This window comes from Oryctolagus cuniculus, chromosome 7 (genome assembly GCF_051225735.1).
Source record: "Oryctolagus cuniculus isolate XC-2025 breed Fujian yellow rabbit chromosome 7, ASM5122573v1, whole genome shotgun sequence".
Classification (NCBI taxonomy): domain Eukaryota; kingdom Metazoa; phylum Chordata; class Mammalia; order Lagomorpha; family Leporidae; genus Oryctolagus; species Oryctolagus cuniculus.
The window spans coordinates 72,137,387-72,157,285 of record NC_142873.1 but is presented as its reverse complement, the minus strand read 5'-3'; the positions used below and the strand labels follow the sequence as shown (position 1 = coordinate 72,157,285).

The following is a 19,899-nucleotide window of genomic DNA, read 5'->3' as shown; positions in this document are numbered from 1 at the left end:
AGATGGCAGTCTTCTCTCTCTCTCTCTCTCTCTCTCTCTCTCTCTGCCTTTGCCTTTGCCTTTGCCTTTGCCTTTGCCTTTCAAATAAATAAATAAATCTTGAAAAAAAAAAAAAGCCACGCTATTTTGAGTACAGACAGATGTCAGGTAAGGAGCTAGAATGGCAGGAAGGACTCAAATCCACCATGGCAAGTGAAGATTCTCATTCTTAAGAAAGGAAGGGACCAATGCTAAGGCTTAGAAGTTTAAGTCTCCACCTGCAATTCAAGTCCCAGCTGCTCCACTTGCAACCCAGCTAGTGTTCCTGGGAAGGCAGCAGAGAATGGCCCAAGTGATGTGCCCCTGCACCCATGTGGGAGACCTGGAGGAGGCTCCAGGCTCCTGGCTTTGGCCTGGCCCATCCTTGGCCATTGTGTCCATTTGGGGAGAAAACCAGCTGATAGAAGATAGATCAATCTCCCTCTCCCTCTCCTTCTCTCTCTTTATCTCTGCCTTTCAAATAAATACATTTTTTTTTGTAAAAAAAGAAAGGAAGTTAGAAAACTAAAAAAATGACTTCATACATTGGGAAACCACCTAGGATATTCCATACTGTTTCAAAAGGTTGAGAGAGACCATTTCATTGTAAGGTAGTGCCCCGATAGTCATACTTACTGTAAACACAGAAAGCAGTGCCTAGGGAAGGGATGAGTCAATCTTCTGCCCCAGTTGGAGATCAAGCATTTCCAAACCAGATATCTAATTATCCAGAAGCCACAAAAACAATTTAATCTTCTCAAGGTCTTGAAGGTAGTGAGCAGCAGAGCCAGGAGGGAAGGAATGAATCACTATTCCTTTTACTTTGTCCTCTTCACTCTCCAACAACCCGTCCCACACACACAACCACCCTTCTCTTTTGTGGAGTATTTAGGATAAGGCAGAAAGTCCATTATTCAAGGGGGAGTTTACAGGAACGATATATATATATATATATCATTATTTATATATATTATATATATTATATTTTATATATATTTTTATATATTATTATTTACTAGAAGCCTCAAGGAAAGAGCTATAAAAGAGGAGGGATTGGCACTGCCTAAATGCAGTACTTAACTAGTTGGAGCTGAAGGCCAGGGAGAATAACACACAGTAGGGCACTGCACAGAACAGCTTTCTCAAGTCCCTGCTGCCCCCCAGAAAATGCCCAAGGAATGTACCAACAGTTTTTGCTTTACTCTTCTAGAAAATATCTCTAAGAATAGATGATACACCTTCAAGAAACATATGAGATGAAAATATTAATATGGAAATGCCCATGATTTCCTCTTAAATATATTCACACCACTGAATAGCTCTTCCATGACTAACCAGTTGCCAAACTTTAAAGTGCTGACTATTTATTGGGTGTACTAGATATTCTGCATGTTATATTGTTGTAATTATATTACTAGATTATTATTACATACAATAATTTGAAATGTGCATCAAAATGGGAAGATCTTGGTTATATCTATTTGTAGATAGATTCAAAAGTAATTCTACCTTTTGTTCCAAACGATTTCATGTGGGAAATATAAAAGAAACATCACAGAGAAAAATGATTTGGAAACTAATTGCTCTTTGTCTTTGTCTTTAATCCCTCTTCACTATGAAGTATTAACTAAAAGTACAGTGTTCTGTAAAGTCTCATGGATCTACAGTATAAAATCACAAGAAAAAAATTCATATTAATCAAATTCTCTCTCTCTCTCTCTCTCTCTTAATACCCCTACACAGAGAGGTTCATTCCAGGTAGCTTTCCCCCTCTCAGAAGATAGCAAGCAATTCACAGTACTAGGAACAAGGGCCATCCTCATGGTAAACACATATGAAACCCTTCTGCCAAGCTCAATCTCTGCTTCCTTGCTGTGAGGACATAGGTAGCTGTTCAATCTTTGCATGCCTCAGTGTTCTCATCTGAAAACTGTGATAACAAAATCAACCTCACAGTGTTACTATGAGCGTTAAATTACTTCATACATGTGTAGGACTTGCTCCCAAATAATGTATACCATGTGTCCCATATATATTAACTATCTGTATAATTTATAATTAGTTGCATGGGCTTAGAAGTGTCAATTAATGTCTTTATGCATTGACTTAAAAATTAACTTAAGGGACTGGTGCTGTGGCATAGCACGTAAAGCCACTGCCTGCAGTGTTGGCATCCCATATGGGCACCAGATCGAGTCCCAGATGTTCCTCTTCCTATCCAGCTCTCTGCTATTGCCCAGGATAGCAGTAGAAGATGGCCCAAGTCCTTGGGCCCCTACACCTACATGGGAGACCCAGAAGAAACTCCTGGCTCCTGGCTTCGGATGGGCTCAGCTCTGGCTGTTGTGTCCATCTAGGGAGTGAACCAGCAGATGGAAGACCTCTCTCTCCCTCTCTCTTTGTCTGCCTCTGCCTCTCTGTAACTCTGTCTTTCAAATAAATAAATAAATAAATTTTTATCAAAAAATTAACATAAGACACTCACATCTAGAAGTCCTCTTTCATGATTGAAAAGTCTCAGTTATGGAGGAAGTACGTTCTCTTTCACATTCAATTCATGAATCTTCCCAATATGGATGGCAGCGAGTGCCTGAAGAAGTGGCTTAAATAAAATGTGTACTGGATTCACATATCTGTATTCTAGACTCAAACCCAGGAAAATAAAAAGGGGATCCCAAGTAATCATGTGATGAGAAGCCAGAGAGCAGAGGAAACAAAGGTTCCTTTGTGGAAAACCAAGAGTTGTCACGTAGTTTTGACTAAGTCTCTTTATTCATCTTAGTGACTGAGCAAACCCAACACAGCAAAGGCACACGTGAAGGAAGAGGTCATTGCCACTACCCAAAGATACTGTTTTGCTTTTTTTTTTTTTAATTGGAAATGTCAAGAGTTCAATTTAAGTTATAAAATGAATGCTCAGGTGCACTATCTCCACCCCAGAATGTTCAATTTTGGTGTCTGTGAGAATATGACATCCTGCTTTGATGAGACCTCTGAAAATACAACATGTCAATATGAAAGGTGCATCTCTATCCCAGTGTGAGAAAAAGCTAAATCTGAAATGGAGATAAAAAAAAAAAAGTACAGTTTCTGCTGGCACAGTTGAAAGCAAAAGTATTATTGTACTAGAAACAAATTACTCAGTATAGAGGTTCGGGTTATATCAACACAAATCCTACTTCCCTTGGAAAGGAAATGCGAGTTATTTTGGTAATATGTACATATACGTAGAATATATTTGCACTTAACTGCCCTATAGTTTTATAAATCTTTAATTTCCCTGTTTTGAACGATTCGGGGGGAGGAAAGCTGGGGCACTAATCCTTATTTTTGGATTTGGAGAAAGACATCCTCTTTAGGCATTAATTTCAGACATTATAACCCATGGAAGGGGCTCACAAAATACTTGTTCACAGAAAGGAAATATACAAGAGGGACGGAGAAGAGGGGAGAGAGGATATAAAGGAGGGATGAAGAAGATAAGGAAAGGAGGGAGGAGGGAAAGGGGGGAAAGCAGCACACTGTTGATACCTCCCTCTACTCTTTCTCCACTGTTTCAATTCCAAAGTCTCACATATTTCCATGCCATGCCAAATAGAAAGGACATCATCAATAAATACTTGAGTATTAAATAGTCTAGCAAAATATAATTGTGGCAATAAGGTAAATAATATGTAATCAATTCCATGATTTTTAAGTCACAAGTTTAGCTAATGTATTTTGAGTGTCTAGTATAGAAATAATGATGATAAATAAGACCCAGTTCTTAAATTATGAAGTCTGTCATTTACTTTACCACACTTCTGTAAACTCTATGTGATGTGTGTGATAGTTTGTTTATGCCCTAATTATAGGAATAGTCAGCTAAAATGAGATCAGAATGTAGAGTCCCATGTAGTCACTAGAATTTTTCTCAACTGTCTCACCTGAAGAGGATGTTACAAGTCTTTGTGTGACTCAACAAACTAGAAATAGGAGAGAATGTTGACAACCTGACTAAGAGCACCTATGAAAAAAACCACAGCTTGCATCAGACTTAAAGATGACAGTATAGGGCTGGCACTGTGCGTAGTGGGTAAAGCCACTGCCAGCAGTGCCGGCATCCCATATGAGCACCGGTTCGAGTCCTGGCTGCTCCACTTTGATCCAGCTCTCTGCTATGGCCTGGGAAAGCAGTAGAAGATGGCCAATGTCCTTGGGTCCCTGCACCCACATGGGAAGACCAAGAGGAAGCTCCTGGCTCCTGGCTTTGGATCAGCGCAGCTCCAGCCGTTACAGCCAATTGAAGAGTGAACCAGTGGATGGAGGACCTCTCTCTCTCTCTGCCCCTCCTTCTCTCTGTGTTTAACTCTGACTTTCAAATAAATAAATAAATCTTAAAAAAAAAGTCTTTGTACAATCTGAATGTTAACAGACAATTGATTTAATTAGCATTGTGGCTATAGAAAAATGACTTTTTATTGACAAAAGTAGGGAATTTTAATCAGCATGCCAAATGCTAAAAACAAGCTATGATAAGTGAAATCAACGTTTTATTTTTTAAAAAGATTTATTTTATTAATTTGAAAAGCAGAGCTACAGAGAAACAGGAAGAGACAGAAAGACCTTTCTTCCACTGGCTTACTCCCCAAATGGCAGAAACAGCCAGGCTGGACCAGGCCTAAGCCAGGAGCCAGGAGCTTCTTTTGGGTCTCCCACGTGAGTGCAGGGGTTCAAGCATTTTGCCACCCTCTTTCTTTCCCAGGTGCATTAAGAGGGAGCTGGATGGAAAGTAAAGCAACAAGGACTCCAACGGGCACTTATATAGATATCGGCATTGCAGGCAGTGTTTTTATGCACTTCGCCACAATGCTGGCCCCAAAGGTTTTCCAGCTATGTGAAATTGACAAAATAGTTTAGAGACACTTCAACGTGGTTGAACAGGGTAGAAGGCTTATATCCCCTGCTTCAATGGCTATTCTCAATGGATCCAAAGCCCAACCATTGCTTTAAAAGAATTTCTGCTTCATGTCAACCTCAGCACACAGAATTCCATCTTGGGTGTGCTTACCCTTTCATACAGGGTTTCACAAATCTAAAGCACATAAAAGAACAAACAGCTGAGAGTTGAGTGAGCTTTTAATACATAGTATATATACCAGTTTACCTGCTTAATGAATGGTTATTAAACAACTAAAGGCTTAGTAGAATTTTGTCTGACACTTGTATTCAAATGAAATATAACCTCATCACCACAGACTTCAATTGTTGCTTGTATACTTTGTCTACCAAAAGCAGCCTAGAAGTTGGGCATGACAAAACTGACTTGGGTCAGATCATTACACCTTGACTTGGAGATGCTCAAGGTTAGTCATGGAAATGTAAACACAAGCACAGCACAAAACACAGCATCAGTAATTGGAATGCCATGATTTGTATGCTTGTTGAAGTGATCATAAAGGAGACTTCAAGAAATCTGCACTGAGGAGTTGGTACTGGGTCTGGAAGAATAGACTGAAATGTTACAGGAATTTATTTGGAGGTTTTTTTGTTTGTTTGTTTGTTTTTAGGGGAGGAGAATGGTGGGGGAAGCATTCTATAAGTTAGAAGTAAGAGAAATAAAAATGAAGTCATACAAAAAATTACAAACTATATATCAAACACACACACACTAAACACAAACACTTTCATTCATATTTGTTTGATCACAGAACGATGTCTACCAATAAATTTGTTTTTGGAGATTTAAACATACCTGTCTCATGAGGCACAGAAAGACACATAACACATGATCACACTCATGTGGAAGAAGAGTTGATTTCATAGAAGAAAGCAGAACAGTAACTACTCAGGACTAGGAAGGGTGGTGGGGGTGATAAAGGGAAGCTGGATAACAGGTGCCAAATAGTTAGATTAGAGGAATTAGTCTGTATGTAATATAACATATTATATTTGTTATACAGAGAAATGAGGAGTCTACAGGCTCCAAACATAAGAAATGATAAATGTTTAAGGAGAGAGAAATGTTAACTATCTTGATTTCATGATGACATACTATTTACATGTACTGAAGTATCACACCATACTTCACAAATATGTACAATTATTTTGTCAAAAATAATTTTTTAAATGTATCTCTCTTGGGGGCCAGAGCTGTGGTTCAGTGGGTTAAAGCCCTGGCCTGAAGCACTGGCATCCCATATGGGCGCTGGTTCTAGTTCCAGCTGCTTCTCCTCCCATCCAGCTCTCTGCTATGGCCTGGGAAAGCAGTAGAAGATGGCCCAAGTCCTTGGGCTCCTGGACCCCTGCACCCACGTGGGAGACCCGGAGGAAGTTCCTGGCTCCTGGCTTTGGATCAGCGCAGCTCCAGCCATTGCGACCATCTGGGGAGTGAACCAGCTAATGGAAGACCTCTCTCTCTGTCTCTGCCTCTCTCTGTAACTCTGACTTTTAAATAAATAAAATAAATCTTTTAAAAAAATTGTATCTCGCTTGGAGATAAGTCTCTAGAACTCCATTTTCACCAAAAATAATGGTGATTTTACTGACAGTGACTCTCAAGCTACATCTGTCATAATAAGACTAAAAAAGTAAGCAGCCTGCTGAGTGAAAACTGGCATTCTCAGAAATAGTTTAAATAGTACTGAATATAGAACTCCCTTTCACATATTTTAAAATATCTCCCATCAAGATGATACTCCTTATGATTTTCCCAAGCTGGTTGAAGGGTCTTACTAATCACAAGTTAGTATCATAACTCTGACATCATAGCTGGCTTTCTCAACTGTGTGGATGGAAATGTGGAGTTGGGAAAATCAAGTTCATCTACTCTACTGGTTCTAAAAAACAATGATGTTTTATCTTTACCTACAGATTAAAAAAATACCCCTTTTCATGTCTGGTTGTAACTGAGCCTATATATTAGCAACCATATGGATACTGTAAAGAACATAGCGATAGACGTCATTATGCTTTAACTCTCTCCTGCGTACCAGGAATGCCATCTTTTATGCTGTGAATCAAATAACTAGGCAACTGCAGGTGGCTACTGGAGCATTGAACTTGAAGTAACAGGTTCAGTAACCAAAGTGTCATTTACCAACTAGATGTCAAAAGCTCCCTAGATGTGTCATAACACATACTCGCTGAAAGGATTAATGCGAAGGGTAAAGAGTTTACCTCATTCACTCAACAGAAAGGATTAAGTACATTTGAGGTCATTCTGCTCTGCACTGCCAATAAAATTGATCAGCGTTTATGTTAGAATAGCAGTTATCAATTATTGAGGACTCAGTGGCCACACATTTAATTTTTAGGGTATCATATTAAGTACTGTTATCTCAATTTTACAAACAAAAATGTGGTTTTATGAACACTGTCTGAACTTTTAAAGGGTGAGAAATATGCATTACCCATTTTTAGAAGCCCAATGATAGTACTGTACCCAGTCCACAGTAGAAGCATTATCATCATTCAAAATATCCACAAACAATCTTTTGGCACATACATGGCAAATGATATCAGCAGTACTCCCTGGGAACATTCTTCCAAATTATGGGGTGATTCTTATAATGATCTTGATACTCAGAGTGCTTATTGAAATATTTTGAAAAACAGCACTGGGTATTGGAAAAATAGTCTGTGATAATTAATTAGGAGATGCTTTTAAACTGTGGGCTTTTGATTGTTGCTATTCTGTCTACAGGGAAATCAGAAAAAAAGTATAAAATATTATTTATTTTTCCACACCACAAAGTAAGTGCATTAGGCTGGCAAAGGAGTGCTGTTATAAGCGCCAACCAACTCCAATGACCACGCCCCTCCAAAACCCACAGAACCTGCTCATATCAGGTTTTCCTTACAGGCATGAAGGGACTTACTGTCTCCAAAGTGCTCAAATCCATTTGCTTCGACAACAGCTCTGAAAGGTAGGAAGGACGAGGTCAACAGTTTTCAGTTCAGATAACCGGCTCAGGAAGCTACATCAATAATGAGTGGTGAGGGCTGGGGAGAAGAGGAAGGCAGAAGAGGGAATGCGAATGGGAAAAAGGGAGAGGAAGAGGAAGAGCGAGAAGGTAAAGCTACCTGGTGTTCCCATCCCTGGGTCTTTGCTCTCCTCTCAGTATTGCCACCTCCATATCAGCATGAAAACGGGAGGGGATAAAGGAAATACAGGAAAGAAGAAAGGAAGGGAAGGAGACACGGAAGGATGGGAAGAGGCCAAAGGTTAGTGAGAAAATCTAAGAAAATATGTTTCCAAGAGACAGACGAGGCTTAAAAGGTTCATGATCTCCCCAACAAGTAGGCCTTAACTTTTAGGGGGTGTTAGACATTTTGGCAATCTAATAAACTCCTGGTGATTCTCAAGTAAAATCTAATGTTTGTTCCCATACAAAGAAGTCAAAACAGGTAGCTTCACCTCTCCTTGCAGCTGGGATTGCTGATCTAGAACCAGAGTGTGGTTCTGCAGAAATGTGGGTGCCTGCAGCGCTACAACAGCACGATTGAAGTAAGATGAGTGCCTTCAAATCACAACAGGAATCCTGTGAATCCCTGCTGCTGCCACCCACCTCTCCACAACATTTCCAAGCTTAATAGGAAACAAAACAAGTTCCTACTCCACACACTGAAACCATTATCTACAATGGAACACAAAGCTCCCCATCCAACCAGGAAATTGAAAGCAAGGATAAAAGGTTTGAGAAAAATTTTCCTGTGTTTTTATTGAATCACTATGACTAAAAATCTTTAAGGAGTATTTAATGTGCTAGGATAAAGAATGTGAACAAAGAACTAAATGAACAGGCCCTGGCGATGCCAACACTGTTATTGAGGGACTTCGGATCGGACATCTAGCCTCTCTACATCCAAGCCCCCTTCATAATTTGATTGAGGAAGTTAATTATATTAATGAATGTGAATAATTTAAGTCTGACATAATCCACTAAGGTTCTCAACTTCTCATTTATAAAATGGATTTAATGATAGTATTTATATTTACAGGAAATACTATTAGGATGAGCATTAAATTAAGCAGCTTATTAAATGTACATAGTACACTGTCTGGTGCATAGGAAATGCAAAACAAATACTAGCTAGCATTAGTCCACTTGAAGAAATGGAGTACCCAATGGTAGAAATCATTAACTTGATTCTAAGAACAGAAATTCTGAGTTTTATCTTATTTATTATTCAGACTCTCAAATTTGTGAGAGTGTATTGAACTAGATGGCTCTGTCCATCTCTAATGTTTTGTCAGCCTTGGAATCTACTAACAAACACAATTATTTCTCTAGGTGTTTAAATGGGTTCTTTTGATTAATCATCACAACCTCAACCTCAGTTAACACATACAACTGGGCATTCCTCCACTACTTGCATGTGTCAGCACATTTAACACATATGGAAGCCTAAAAAGCCAATTCTCCTATTATACCCATTTTGCACTTCAGCACCTGAGGCATAGAGAGACCACTTGGTTCAGGTTTCCACTGCTGGAAAGTGTCAGATCTGGCCTTCAGTCCAAGCAGTCGGCCTCCAGAGTCTGTGATGCTAACCTTTATGTGTACTGACTCCAAGAGGTAGGTGTTTTTACCTCTAGTTTTTATTGTTTTCAATTATTTATTTACTTGAGAGAGAGAGAGAGGCGGGAGGGGAGGGAGATCTCAAAGGTTGATTCAGTCCCCAAAAGCCTGCAACAGCCAAGGCTAGGCCTGGCCAGAGTCAGGAGCTTAGAACTCCATCTAGTTTTCCTGCCCTGGTGAAAAGAACCCAACTACTTGAGTTTGCCTCCAAGTGGTCTGCAATGACTTGAAGCTGGAGTCAGGAGCTGGAGCCAGGAATTGAACGCAGATACTCTGGTGTGGGACATGGGTATCTTCATCAATATCTAAACCACTAGGCTAAACACCAGCTCCTATCTCCGCTTATGAGTAAGAAAGTTTTGCTCAAGGTCACATAACTAATAACCGAGAAGAGCCCGGATAAGAATCCGCACTCTCCTAACACACTGTGTCTGTACTTGTTTGCCTCCACCACACCACAGGAAGGTACTCCAGGGGTGGAGATAGAAGGAAGCACCAGGGCAAGGTTTGGGGAGAAGGGTTTTATGGGTAAGCTTTAGGCACTCTGATCCAACATGATCGGACTCTGAATATGAGATGCCTTTCTGTGCTCATCTATCTCCATCGGAGTAAGGGAGGCCAGCGCCCTTGGGATAGCAGCAATGGCTAAATCGGTCATATCTGAGGCTCAAGGTCCACAGCAAGGTTTCGGGGAATGCAGACAAAGAGTAAGAGATATGCTTCTACCTGAAAACCCTCCATGCTGATGTCAGGGGCCACCTTGGCTGTGTGCTTGTTTCCTTTATTTTTATTTCAGTTCTGTAAAGATGGATTCTAGCTTGTCTCCTTCATACCATCTGTGTTGCTCAGAGATCTAAGGAACAAGGGCTGCTGTTGGCCACTGTATCCAAATTTTGGGAGTGCAAACCATTGTCGCTGCCAGTCGTTTTAATCACTGAAAGCCAAATATCCTAATTAAATTTATATCTCTCCCTGCTTTATGTGGTGCTTTGGTCAATGCTTTATTTAAAAAAAATTAAATGGGGCTTGTTTTAAAAGTGTTTACGAAACATCTATGTAAATAAACCCCAAGTTTTTTGTTTGTTTGTTTGGTTTTTTTTTTTCCTGAAAACACAACTAAACTAACCTGGTACAATGAAGACAGACTTTAAGATAGCCTAATATAGATATCTGGATAACAGAAGAGCCCTATGCACTACTCATCAAAAAATGTCCCAAACCATCATCCATCAGACTGTTCGAGTCCTAACTGGTTAAGAAACCTCCTCAGCCCGATGTTCCAGGGCTCACCACAGCAAGTCCAGCCTTTGCCTGCAGTTGTACATTTTCCGCACACATAGCTTCTAGAAACGAGATAAGCTGGTCATCGCCTGAAGACTGTGGTCCGCATTTTCTGCCTCCCTGAGGTTATGCACGGAGCTGCAGCCATCACGTCCTATCTCACATTCCCTGTTGCCTTCTCCTTCAGGACACATCTGAAATGCCACCATCTTCTCCATGAGGCCTTTCCAGAGCTCCCACCTCCAAACAAAAGTATCTTGTCCCCTTCTGAACCACCACAGGTCTCTGTGGCATACGCAGATATACATATATGCATACCATTTATCTTTATCATTATCAAATGACCTTTGGTGTGTTTGCCTAATTTCCCAAATTTAGCTACAGACTCCTCAGACTCAGTGGCTATGTATGTTGCCTTTATAAGCTGCATCCTGCCTGAGAGTGCTTAGAACACAGGAATTCAATAAACACTCACTGGATTGCTGTTTTACTGATAACAATAATGTTCACGATGCAGTTACCTTTATGGAGTATCACCAATAGACCAAGGATGACATTTTACACATTGTAACTAATGTAACAGTCAAATCCTGTGATTTAAGGACTTCAGGCTTACGGAGGACACATTACAGTTCCTAGCCAGTGCAGTTTCCAGCTCCTCACAGAGCACCAGGGTATACCTTACATCTGAATCCAAACCCTTAGACTCCAAACCTAGTCTCCAAGTGCACGCTTTATAAAAGTGATAAAATATAAGAGACACCTTATCTTAGATTCTTAAGAGAATTAAATTGATGCAAGTCTGCAGTAAATTTAAAGACTTAGGTAGTGAGGAGAGTCACTTTTCCAAACTACTCTCAAGAATTAGAATGAGTTTAGAAAGTAAGAACTCCATATAATGTTCCTAGCTTTATAACTACTGTATAAACTATATCACCACAGGGGCAGGCATTGCATTGCATTGCATATCTCACAACAGAGTGTCTGGTTCGAATCTCAGTTATTCTGCTTTCAATGCAACTCCTTGCTAATACACCCAGAAGGAAGCAAATGACGGTTTGAGTACTTGGGTTTTTGTCACCAAAGTGGGAGATCCAGATGTAGTTTCTGGTGCCTGGTTTCAGCCTGAGCTAGCTCTGGTTACTGCAGGCATTTGGAGAATAAACTAGCAGATGAAAGTTCTCTCTCTCTCTCTCTGTGTGCATGTGTGTCTGCCTTTCGAGTAAATGAATATATATTTTTTTTAAAAAGAAAGAATTTTAAGAGATAATGGGAAGACTGAGGCATTCTTCTAGAATAAAGATGGATAAGTAAATTGTATGTGTATACTCTAATGGAAAAAGCACACAGGATTGGGAGTTTGATAACTAGAGTAAAAAGTCTGAGTATACCATTTTTAACCTTGATTTTTGAGCAAGTTATTTAATCTTTCTGAGCTTCAATTTTCCCAAGTGTTGGATGATAAGAATAATAGTTGCTTTCAGAGACAATGCAAAAATTATGTGGGTATAAGGTATGTAGGAAGCCTACTGGAGTATCCAAAGTAAAGTGATATCTCAGCAAATGATGAGTACTGTTAATATCATTATTGATAGCATTTTTATGCACAGTGAGTATGCTAAGCCAGTGCTCTTGTGAGGAACAGGGAAGAGCGGCTCCTCACTCTGTATTACACCTAGGAGCAGAAGGAAAAACAAACAGCAACACTGCTCTCCTTACAAACCCCAACACTTCCTTCTCTTCAAGCTGACTCACAAATCCATTCTCTCCTACATAAGGAACTGATGGTCAAACACGGAAATCAAGTTGCACACACTCCTTTCAAAAATGTATCCTCCTATATTCTAGATGACTGCTCCAGCAGCCATTTCCCATCTTCTTTGAGAAAACATGCCATTTGGAAGCAATGGCATCAGATGACATTTGGCATCAGTCCGATAGGCACACAAACACCTTCCCTACCTCCTTGGTTGTCAGATGTTTCCAACCTATTTTCTGAACTTCAGCTTTCGCAAAGGTTAACCCAAGATAATATCCCCTGGAAGCACCGCTCTGTGACTATGCAGTGCCCAGCACAGAGCTGGCATTCAGTCATTCAGTAGTGACCAATTAATTCCCCCCTTTCCCTCCTAGGTTTTCCCTAACTACAGAATAATTAAACCCTTGGGTCAATTTATTCTTGTCTCCAGTTGGCACCTGCCACCATGGATAGATTGATAAGGATCTGAGAAGAGCCATTTCATTGGAACAAGTCACAGGATGGCAATTACTGATGGGAGAGTTACAGCCACTATGGATTCTGGATGCGACCAAACCAATGACCTGAAAGGGACAGGCTTTCTCCATCTAGCCCCCTGGAAATCATGTGCCTGGAAACCCAGCATTTGCAGAAAGAAAAAGAGGCCGAAGATTCTGACCAATTTTTTCCTCTGCCAGCTTCTCCAATGGAGGAAAGAGAACAGACAGGATGCCGGATTGGGGTGTTTTTTGACACACTTTTTGGAAAATAACAGTATTAAAAAACAAAACAAAGCATTTTCTTGGGCAAGGCTGAACACATTTCAAATCGTTATTCAGCCATCTGAAGGTGAAGTCGACTATTGCAATACATGTGATAAACAAAGTTACCTTGAAGTTATCAAGAAGTTCCTTGGTTTGCTCATAAAATTTCATTTTGTTTCTTGGGAACTTTTGGTTAATTTTGGAATTAAATCATTTCCTCGAAAACCAAACAAAAGATCAATACCAAAACCTAGTGGATACAGCAGATGCTCTTCACATTTCTTATTCAACTTGAGCAGTCAACGATTGAAAACAAAACTTTGCTTTCCGCTTTCCTTTTCTAACGTCCTGTGTGTCATCTATTGAGAGAGACAGCTGGATCAGAGAAGGGGAATGCCCAATACTTTGTCCAGATAGTGGAACCCTGGAGTCCCAGGTCTGCTAAAGAAATACCACTCATTCTCTTACAGATGTCTCATTCACAGATGTCAGTGGTGTGACTATTAGCCCGGTACTCACACCTGGACATGCGTGTATATGTGTGCTATCCGTATCCTCTCCATCTCCATCTCTGTCTCCACCTCTCTCCCAGCTCAGACACTCAAGGCATTCTCGGGGCTGTTCAGAGAGGAAACACTTCAGCTGCCCAGTGAGCGGAGCAGCCCTTCAACAAATCTGTCTCGTAATTCAGGCACAGCTCCTGCTTTCCAGCAAAGCAATGTTGCCGAGGCCTCTTCGTTTAGAGATAACCTCAAAGTCTTTTCTTTCCCTGATACTTGTTCCCTGGTCAGCTTAGTCCCCCTGGCATGCTCATCGCAAAGGGAAGGAGGTGGTAGCATAGGACGAGGAGCCTGGACACACCCCAGAGCCTGACCCCTCTCTGGTCACCCGCGGCCGCTGCCCATCTTGCAGTGCAGAGAGAGAAACGAGGTGGCCAGTGAAGCAAGGCCACGAGACCCACCCCTAGGGCTCACCTCCTCCCCAGCCCCGACCTCCACCGGTCCCATCCTTCTCTTCCATCCACTCCCAGCGGCACCCGACACTGCAGCCACCGCAATTGGTGCGGGGGCGGCGGGTGGGCAGAGATGGGGGCTTCCTTCGCACCCACCCCTCACGCATCCTAGAAGAAAAGTCCTCTGGGGCAGGGGCGGCCAGCAACTTGAAGGAACTTAGAAGGCAAGGGCGACCGCGCCCCGACCCTTCCCGGGGCCTTCACCCTGAAGGCGAACGCGACAGATGGGAGCAGGCGGCGAGGGCGCCTCCCCTCAGCCCCCGGCTTACCACGAGCACAGGGACGCCGGCGGCCAGCGAGTAGAGCAGCACGGGGGGCACGGCGCTGCGGTCCTCCGGGCCCGGGTAGGGCTTGCGGTAGGCGCTGTCGTGGCAGAAGAAGCCCTGCACGTTCACGGTGAACGTGTCCGTGTACTCGAAGTAGTATGCCAGCATCACCGTCCCTGCCATGATCACCATCTGGAAATAGAGCATGCTGCTGGTGAGCGCCGCGGGCAGCAGGGCAGGCGCGCCGCCCGGGCTGAGCCGAGGGGCGGCCGCCGCGCCGGGCCCCCTCCCCGCTGCGCCGAGGCCGCCGGCGCGGGTGGCGGGAGGACGCGGCGCTGGCGGAGGATGGAGCCGCTGGAGGAAGAGGCGGAGGCAGGTCCGGCTTCGGAGGCGCGGGCAGGCTGCAGAGGAGGCGGTTACCCCCGAACGAGCCCCCGCTCCCCTGCCCGCCCCCTGCCCGCCGTCAGCACCGCCCGCTCCTGCGCGGGGTCGCGCGGAAGGGCGGGGAGTCCCCGGCGACGGGCGGCGGGCGCTGCGCTCTGGCACGAGACCATTCGCGAGGCAGCGGCTTTGGGTCAAGCCCCCAGGCCAGCCCGGAGGAGGCGGCGTTGGCGGACCAGGCGGCAGAGGGCGGGACGGCGGCACCTGTACCCCTCGGAGGGCGGACGCTGTGGAGCCGGCTTAGCTCCCGGCGTGGGGGTAAAAACCAAGCAACAGGGGAGGGGAGGCAGTAGAGATGGAGCTTCTAGAAACTCCCTCCCGAAGCACCAGCTGGGCGGTTGAAGAAACCCGCACAGCGCCTAAGAAGATGGTGCGGGGCCGTGTCTTGAGAGCGCAAACGCCACCAGGGCGAGCGCGAAGTGCGGGATGCGGCGCGTGGCTGTCCGTGCGCCCGGGGGCCCTCCTTGGCTTCCCTGAACCCTGAGCGGGGCACGAGCCAAGCGGTGGTTCCCAGGCGCAACTGGAAAAATAATCCTTCTCAGGGCATCTAAATTCGGACTTGCTTTGCCTCCCGGGGCTTTATACAGGGAAACGGAAATCCTAGCTGCGCGGCTCCCAGGGCGTCATCTCCTGCACAAGGGCTCTGTCCTCGTTCCCTGTGCTATTCTCTGTCTCATCTTCACAGATTCCCTTTATGTGAGAGGAGGCATTGCAGATTCTTGGGCCCCAGCGGGACCAGGCAGAGGGGAAGGGGATGGGGCCAGCCGCCTCCTCTCGCAGGGAGCTGTAGGGATTCCCTTCTGGGTGAACTGAATGGAGAGGGAGTCCAAGGCGGCTCCCCGCAAATGCATGCAAAACACACCCATACATGGGAGCCCCCGCGTGCGCGTGGGGCTGCAAGTGCCCGTGGAGCTGCATGTGTGTGAAGAGCCCTTTCGGTGAAGCCATGGGGGTCCCTGCCTGCACGCTTGAGCAGGAGCTCGAGGGGGCCGTTCTGGGAGCAGGACACCGCTCAGGCGCTCCACTCCAGGGAGCAGGTGAGGACGGACACGCACACACAGGGGAAGGAAACACAGAGCTGCGCTTCGCAGGTCTCTAAACTGTTCGTTCATTTCCATGGGCTGCAGCTGGACTGTTCTTACAGGCGGGCCTTTACGGTCAGGACGCCTATGTTTAAGCTTTATAAAGTCGCTTGAATTAGACAAGTGATTGATGGTAGTTTGGGGATGGGATAAAAATGGTGGGGTGAATTTCTTTAGTATACAGTGAGTATTGTATGTACCCCCACGTTATTACAAATTCTAATTACTAAGAACATACTGGAGAGAGAACCCTGAGGGATATGTGTAACAAGCAACCCTGGGCTGTGGGGGGGGAACTGTTCCCAAATGGACAAGAGTGGCGCCATATTAGGAAAAGGTACTACAAAGATATATGGTTTAAGGCTTCATTCAGAAAGTCATTCTGAAATAGTAAGGTGTTTAAACTGCTTCTCTGCTTCTAAGAAGGAATCCCCTAAAACCCTCCCCTTTAGTTTATGGTAGAATGATGTTATATTCATTGATAAATCATTTATTCAAGCTAATGGAAACATGTATTATTTCCAAAACTAAAATGCATTGCTGTAATGTTAACATGCATGGGTTGCCTGGAACTGTGCATACTACAAAGTGGGGTCTTTGTCCTGTTCACTCTTCTAACCCCAGCATGAACAGTGCATGGCATATTGTAGGTATTCAAGAAATATTTGTTGAATAAATTCATGAACTTGCTCTTTAAGAACCACAAGGGAGTGATTTCGCATGTAAAATTTGTCAAGGACTAGAGAATCACAATCATTATGTCCCTGGCTATATAAACATAGCCCACATTTTCAGGCAGTCTCACCAGCTTAAAAGGTGAGTGGCAACTCTGTTACAGCTTCAGTTCAAAGGCCAGCTCCACCATCTACCAAGTGTGGAAACCAAGGCCACTTTCTGCCTGTCCAGTAAAATTGAGGTGGCAACAGATTTAGGCTGGAATGGGGAGTAAGTGATGCTCAGTTCATTAAGTCTGTCACAATCGTGTCTAAATGCTGCAGAACTTCTCATCACTGATCACTTCCTCCTCCTTTTGTTGCATGCCAGAGATCCTGGTTGTATCCTTCCATCTGTAGGTGTGTATATTTTTCTATGGGTTGTGCACATTCTATCTTCTCCATCAGATGCTATCCATCTCAGGAACTGGTATTATGTCCCTTCAGAATTCCAAGTGCCCATTACTTGTCTGTTTTAGGTGGTCAAATAATATTATCGACTGATTCATGGTTAGTCACATATCCAGAAATTCAAAGTTAACATTGAATCTTAACTCATGTTATAAGGACACTGACATTCAATTTAGCATCCATGCATTGAGGAGACTGGGGAGTCACAGAAATGGTTCAGGGTAGATGAGGGAGTGTGAGTTATGTACCTAGGGCTGGTTATTTTGCCTTCCTAACCTGAACTGCTTCTGGGGCAAAATGCATTTTTTTTCTTACCTCTGGGCTTGTTTGGTAAGGAAATGAGAATATGTAAAGTATGTGATTCAAAGGAGGTATGCATTTAGTGTGTTTCTTCAGTTTATTCACTACTAAGTCATTTAAGAGAATTATTCAAAACACATTTTTCAACTGCAAAGAATCTTTCAGAGTCCTGCCTCAATTTTTATTTTTAATCTTCTAGATTAAAAACAGCACTATTAATATGTAATCCTTGGGAATCCTGCCTCAATCCTTAAATTAGTTTAATTCTTAAGCACATTATTGTACTTTCAGTTGTGTTACAGCAGTCAGTTTTCTTTACAAAACATTGTCCTGTCTTTCAGATTTTCCCCATTTCTGTTCCTACTAAGACAAATAATCCAGGTTAAAAAAAATGTGGAATTTGTAATTCTTTCATTTCCAATTTAGTAATCTGTATTATGTTTAGATGTGCATGACTTTATAATCACTCCCACCCCCACCGAGCTTCTCCACTTGTGCAACCTGAACTATGATAAATACTGAGACAGATACTGGGGAATTATTTAGCAATTCCAATACATCCCCTATGTGTACCCCAGTTGCTAATTCACTAGTGAGAACTAGTAAGATTCTAGACCAGCATGGAAAGATACCATCTTTGTCTAGATGGGTGATATGTAGCTTCTTCCACAGAAGACAAATGTATAAAAAGTAAGTGAGGTGAAGGGGACCTTTATGTTGATAGCAAGTGCAAGGACAAACTGAATAGTCTTTAGGTAGGCAAGCATTGGCTATTTGTAGATGGTTGGCTAAATGACTATATTCTTCCTGTTTAATGTTGAAAAACTAAGGTGACTGTTAGAAGGTTACAGAAAGAAGATCTGTACCTGGGTCCTTAAGATTGTTACCAATTGGGTTCTATACAATGAATCTGTTATTATTGAAAGAACCAGAATGAGTTAGTTTTTTGCTAATGGCCAAAGATTTTGTCCTCACTGATTTATAGATAGACCGTTTTTAGCCAAGAGATACCCAATAATGTCCAAAGAAGATGCAAAATGATAAATATTGATTTTTGTATTTTTCAAGTAATTAAGAAGTCAGTTTAGAGATTTTCCTGAAATTGTCTCATCCATGTGCAGAACCAAAGAAAAATAGCATTGCTTCCAATGGGTAGCTGAGATGGTAGAGTAAGAAAGATTCAGAGGTTTTACATAAGTCAAACTAAGGAATCTTCTCCAAAGAAATATAGTATTCCTTTAAAGAGCAACACAACCTAGATTTGTAATGCTGGACCTGTAGTTAGAAATGTTTAAGAAGATTCAAGAGCGTGAAAAGTTCATGAATTCGCACTGATGAACAGCTTTAAATATTAACATATAGATTGGTGGACAATCTCATGAGAATAGTTTGGAAAGAGATTTTTGTTTAATAGGCTAGGTAACTGCTTTCAGAATAAATGAGGGTTCTGATAATTCATTCAAAGACTATTGAATGTGTCCTGCAAAAGGCATTATCTACCAGCTCACAATACAGGACTCAATCTGTAGAATGGACCAAAGCACTAGTCTACTAACTCCCAGACTACTTGCCTCAGTCCTTAAGTGTGAATGAAGAGCATGAGGTAGAACTGGTTAAATCAAGAAATGGGCTACTTAAAAGCCTTCATAGAATTAAAATATGCGAGGCCGGCTCACTTGGCTAATCTTCCGCCTACGGCGCTGGCACCCCCGGTTCTAGTCCCGGGTGGGGTGCTGGATTCTGTCCTGGTTGCTCCTCTTCCAGTCCAGCTCTCTGCTGTGGCCCGGAAAGGCAGTGGAGGATGACCCAAGTGCTTGGGCCCTGCACCCGCATGGGAGACCAGGAGGAAGCACCTGGCTCCTGGCTTCGGATCGCCGGCTGTGGCGGCCATTTAGGGGGTGAAGCAACAGAAGGAAGACCATTCTCTCTATCTCTCTCTCTCACTGTCTAACTCTGCCTGTCAAAAAAAAAAAAAAAAAAAAAAAAAAAAAAAGAATTAAAATATGCTAAATCCTGAAAGGCAAGTTAAAGAGAGCTGGGAACATTTGGGATTGTCCCCTCAATTTATTACATTCGGTACTGCATCTTCACAGAATGATTTTCAGTGCTTGATTTAGGAAGTAACTGCTTTCTCAAGAAAGCAGGAAGAAAAACAGCTAAAACAGTAATTTCAGTGTCTGTGGTTGAGGTTCCAGCTGTAGTGTGATGTTTATCTCGTAGACCAGATGCTTCTGACCTAGATTAGCAGTGCTTATCTTCGGCTGGTACCACGAAAATATAGAGGACTTTACTCTGTGACTGTGTTAGAGG

At 42.9% G+C, this 19,899-nt stretch overlaps 1 protein-coding gene across 1 annotated transcript in view; it reads right to left on the bottom strand.

The window, feature by feature from the left end:
- Positions 1–16,031, bottom strand: part of PLPPR5 (phospholipid phosphatase related 5) — a 127,204-nt gene extending 111,173 nt beyond the window's left edge. Inside the window, exons 1-3 of the mRNA XM_008264833.5 lie at positions 15,720–16,031; positions 15,411–15,603; positions 14,646–15,322 (exon numbers count right to left, since the gene is read on the bottom strand). Coding sequence (XP_008263055.4) covers positions 14,646–15,322; positions 15,411–15,603; positions 15,720–16,031 — 1,182 coding nt within the window. The remainder of the gene's footprint in view (positions 1–14,645; positions 15,323–15,410; positions 15,604–15,719) is intronic.
- Positions 16,032–19,899: the final 3,868 nt, after the last annotated feature.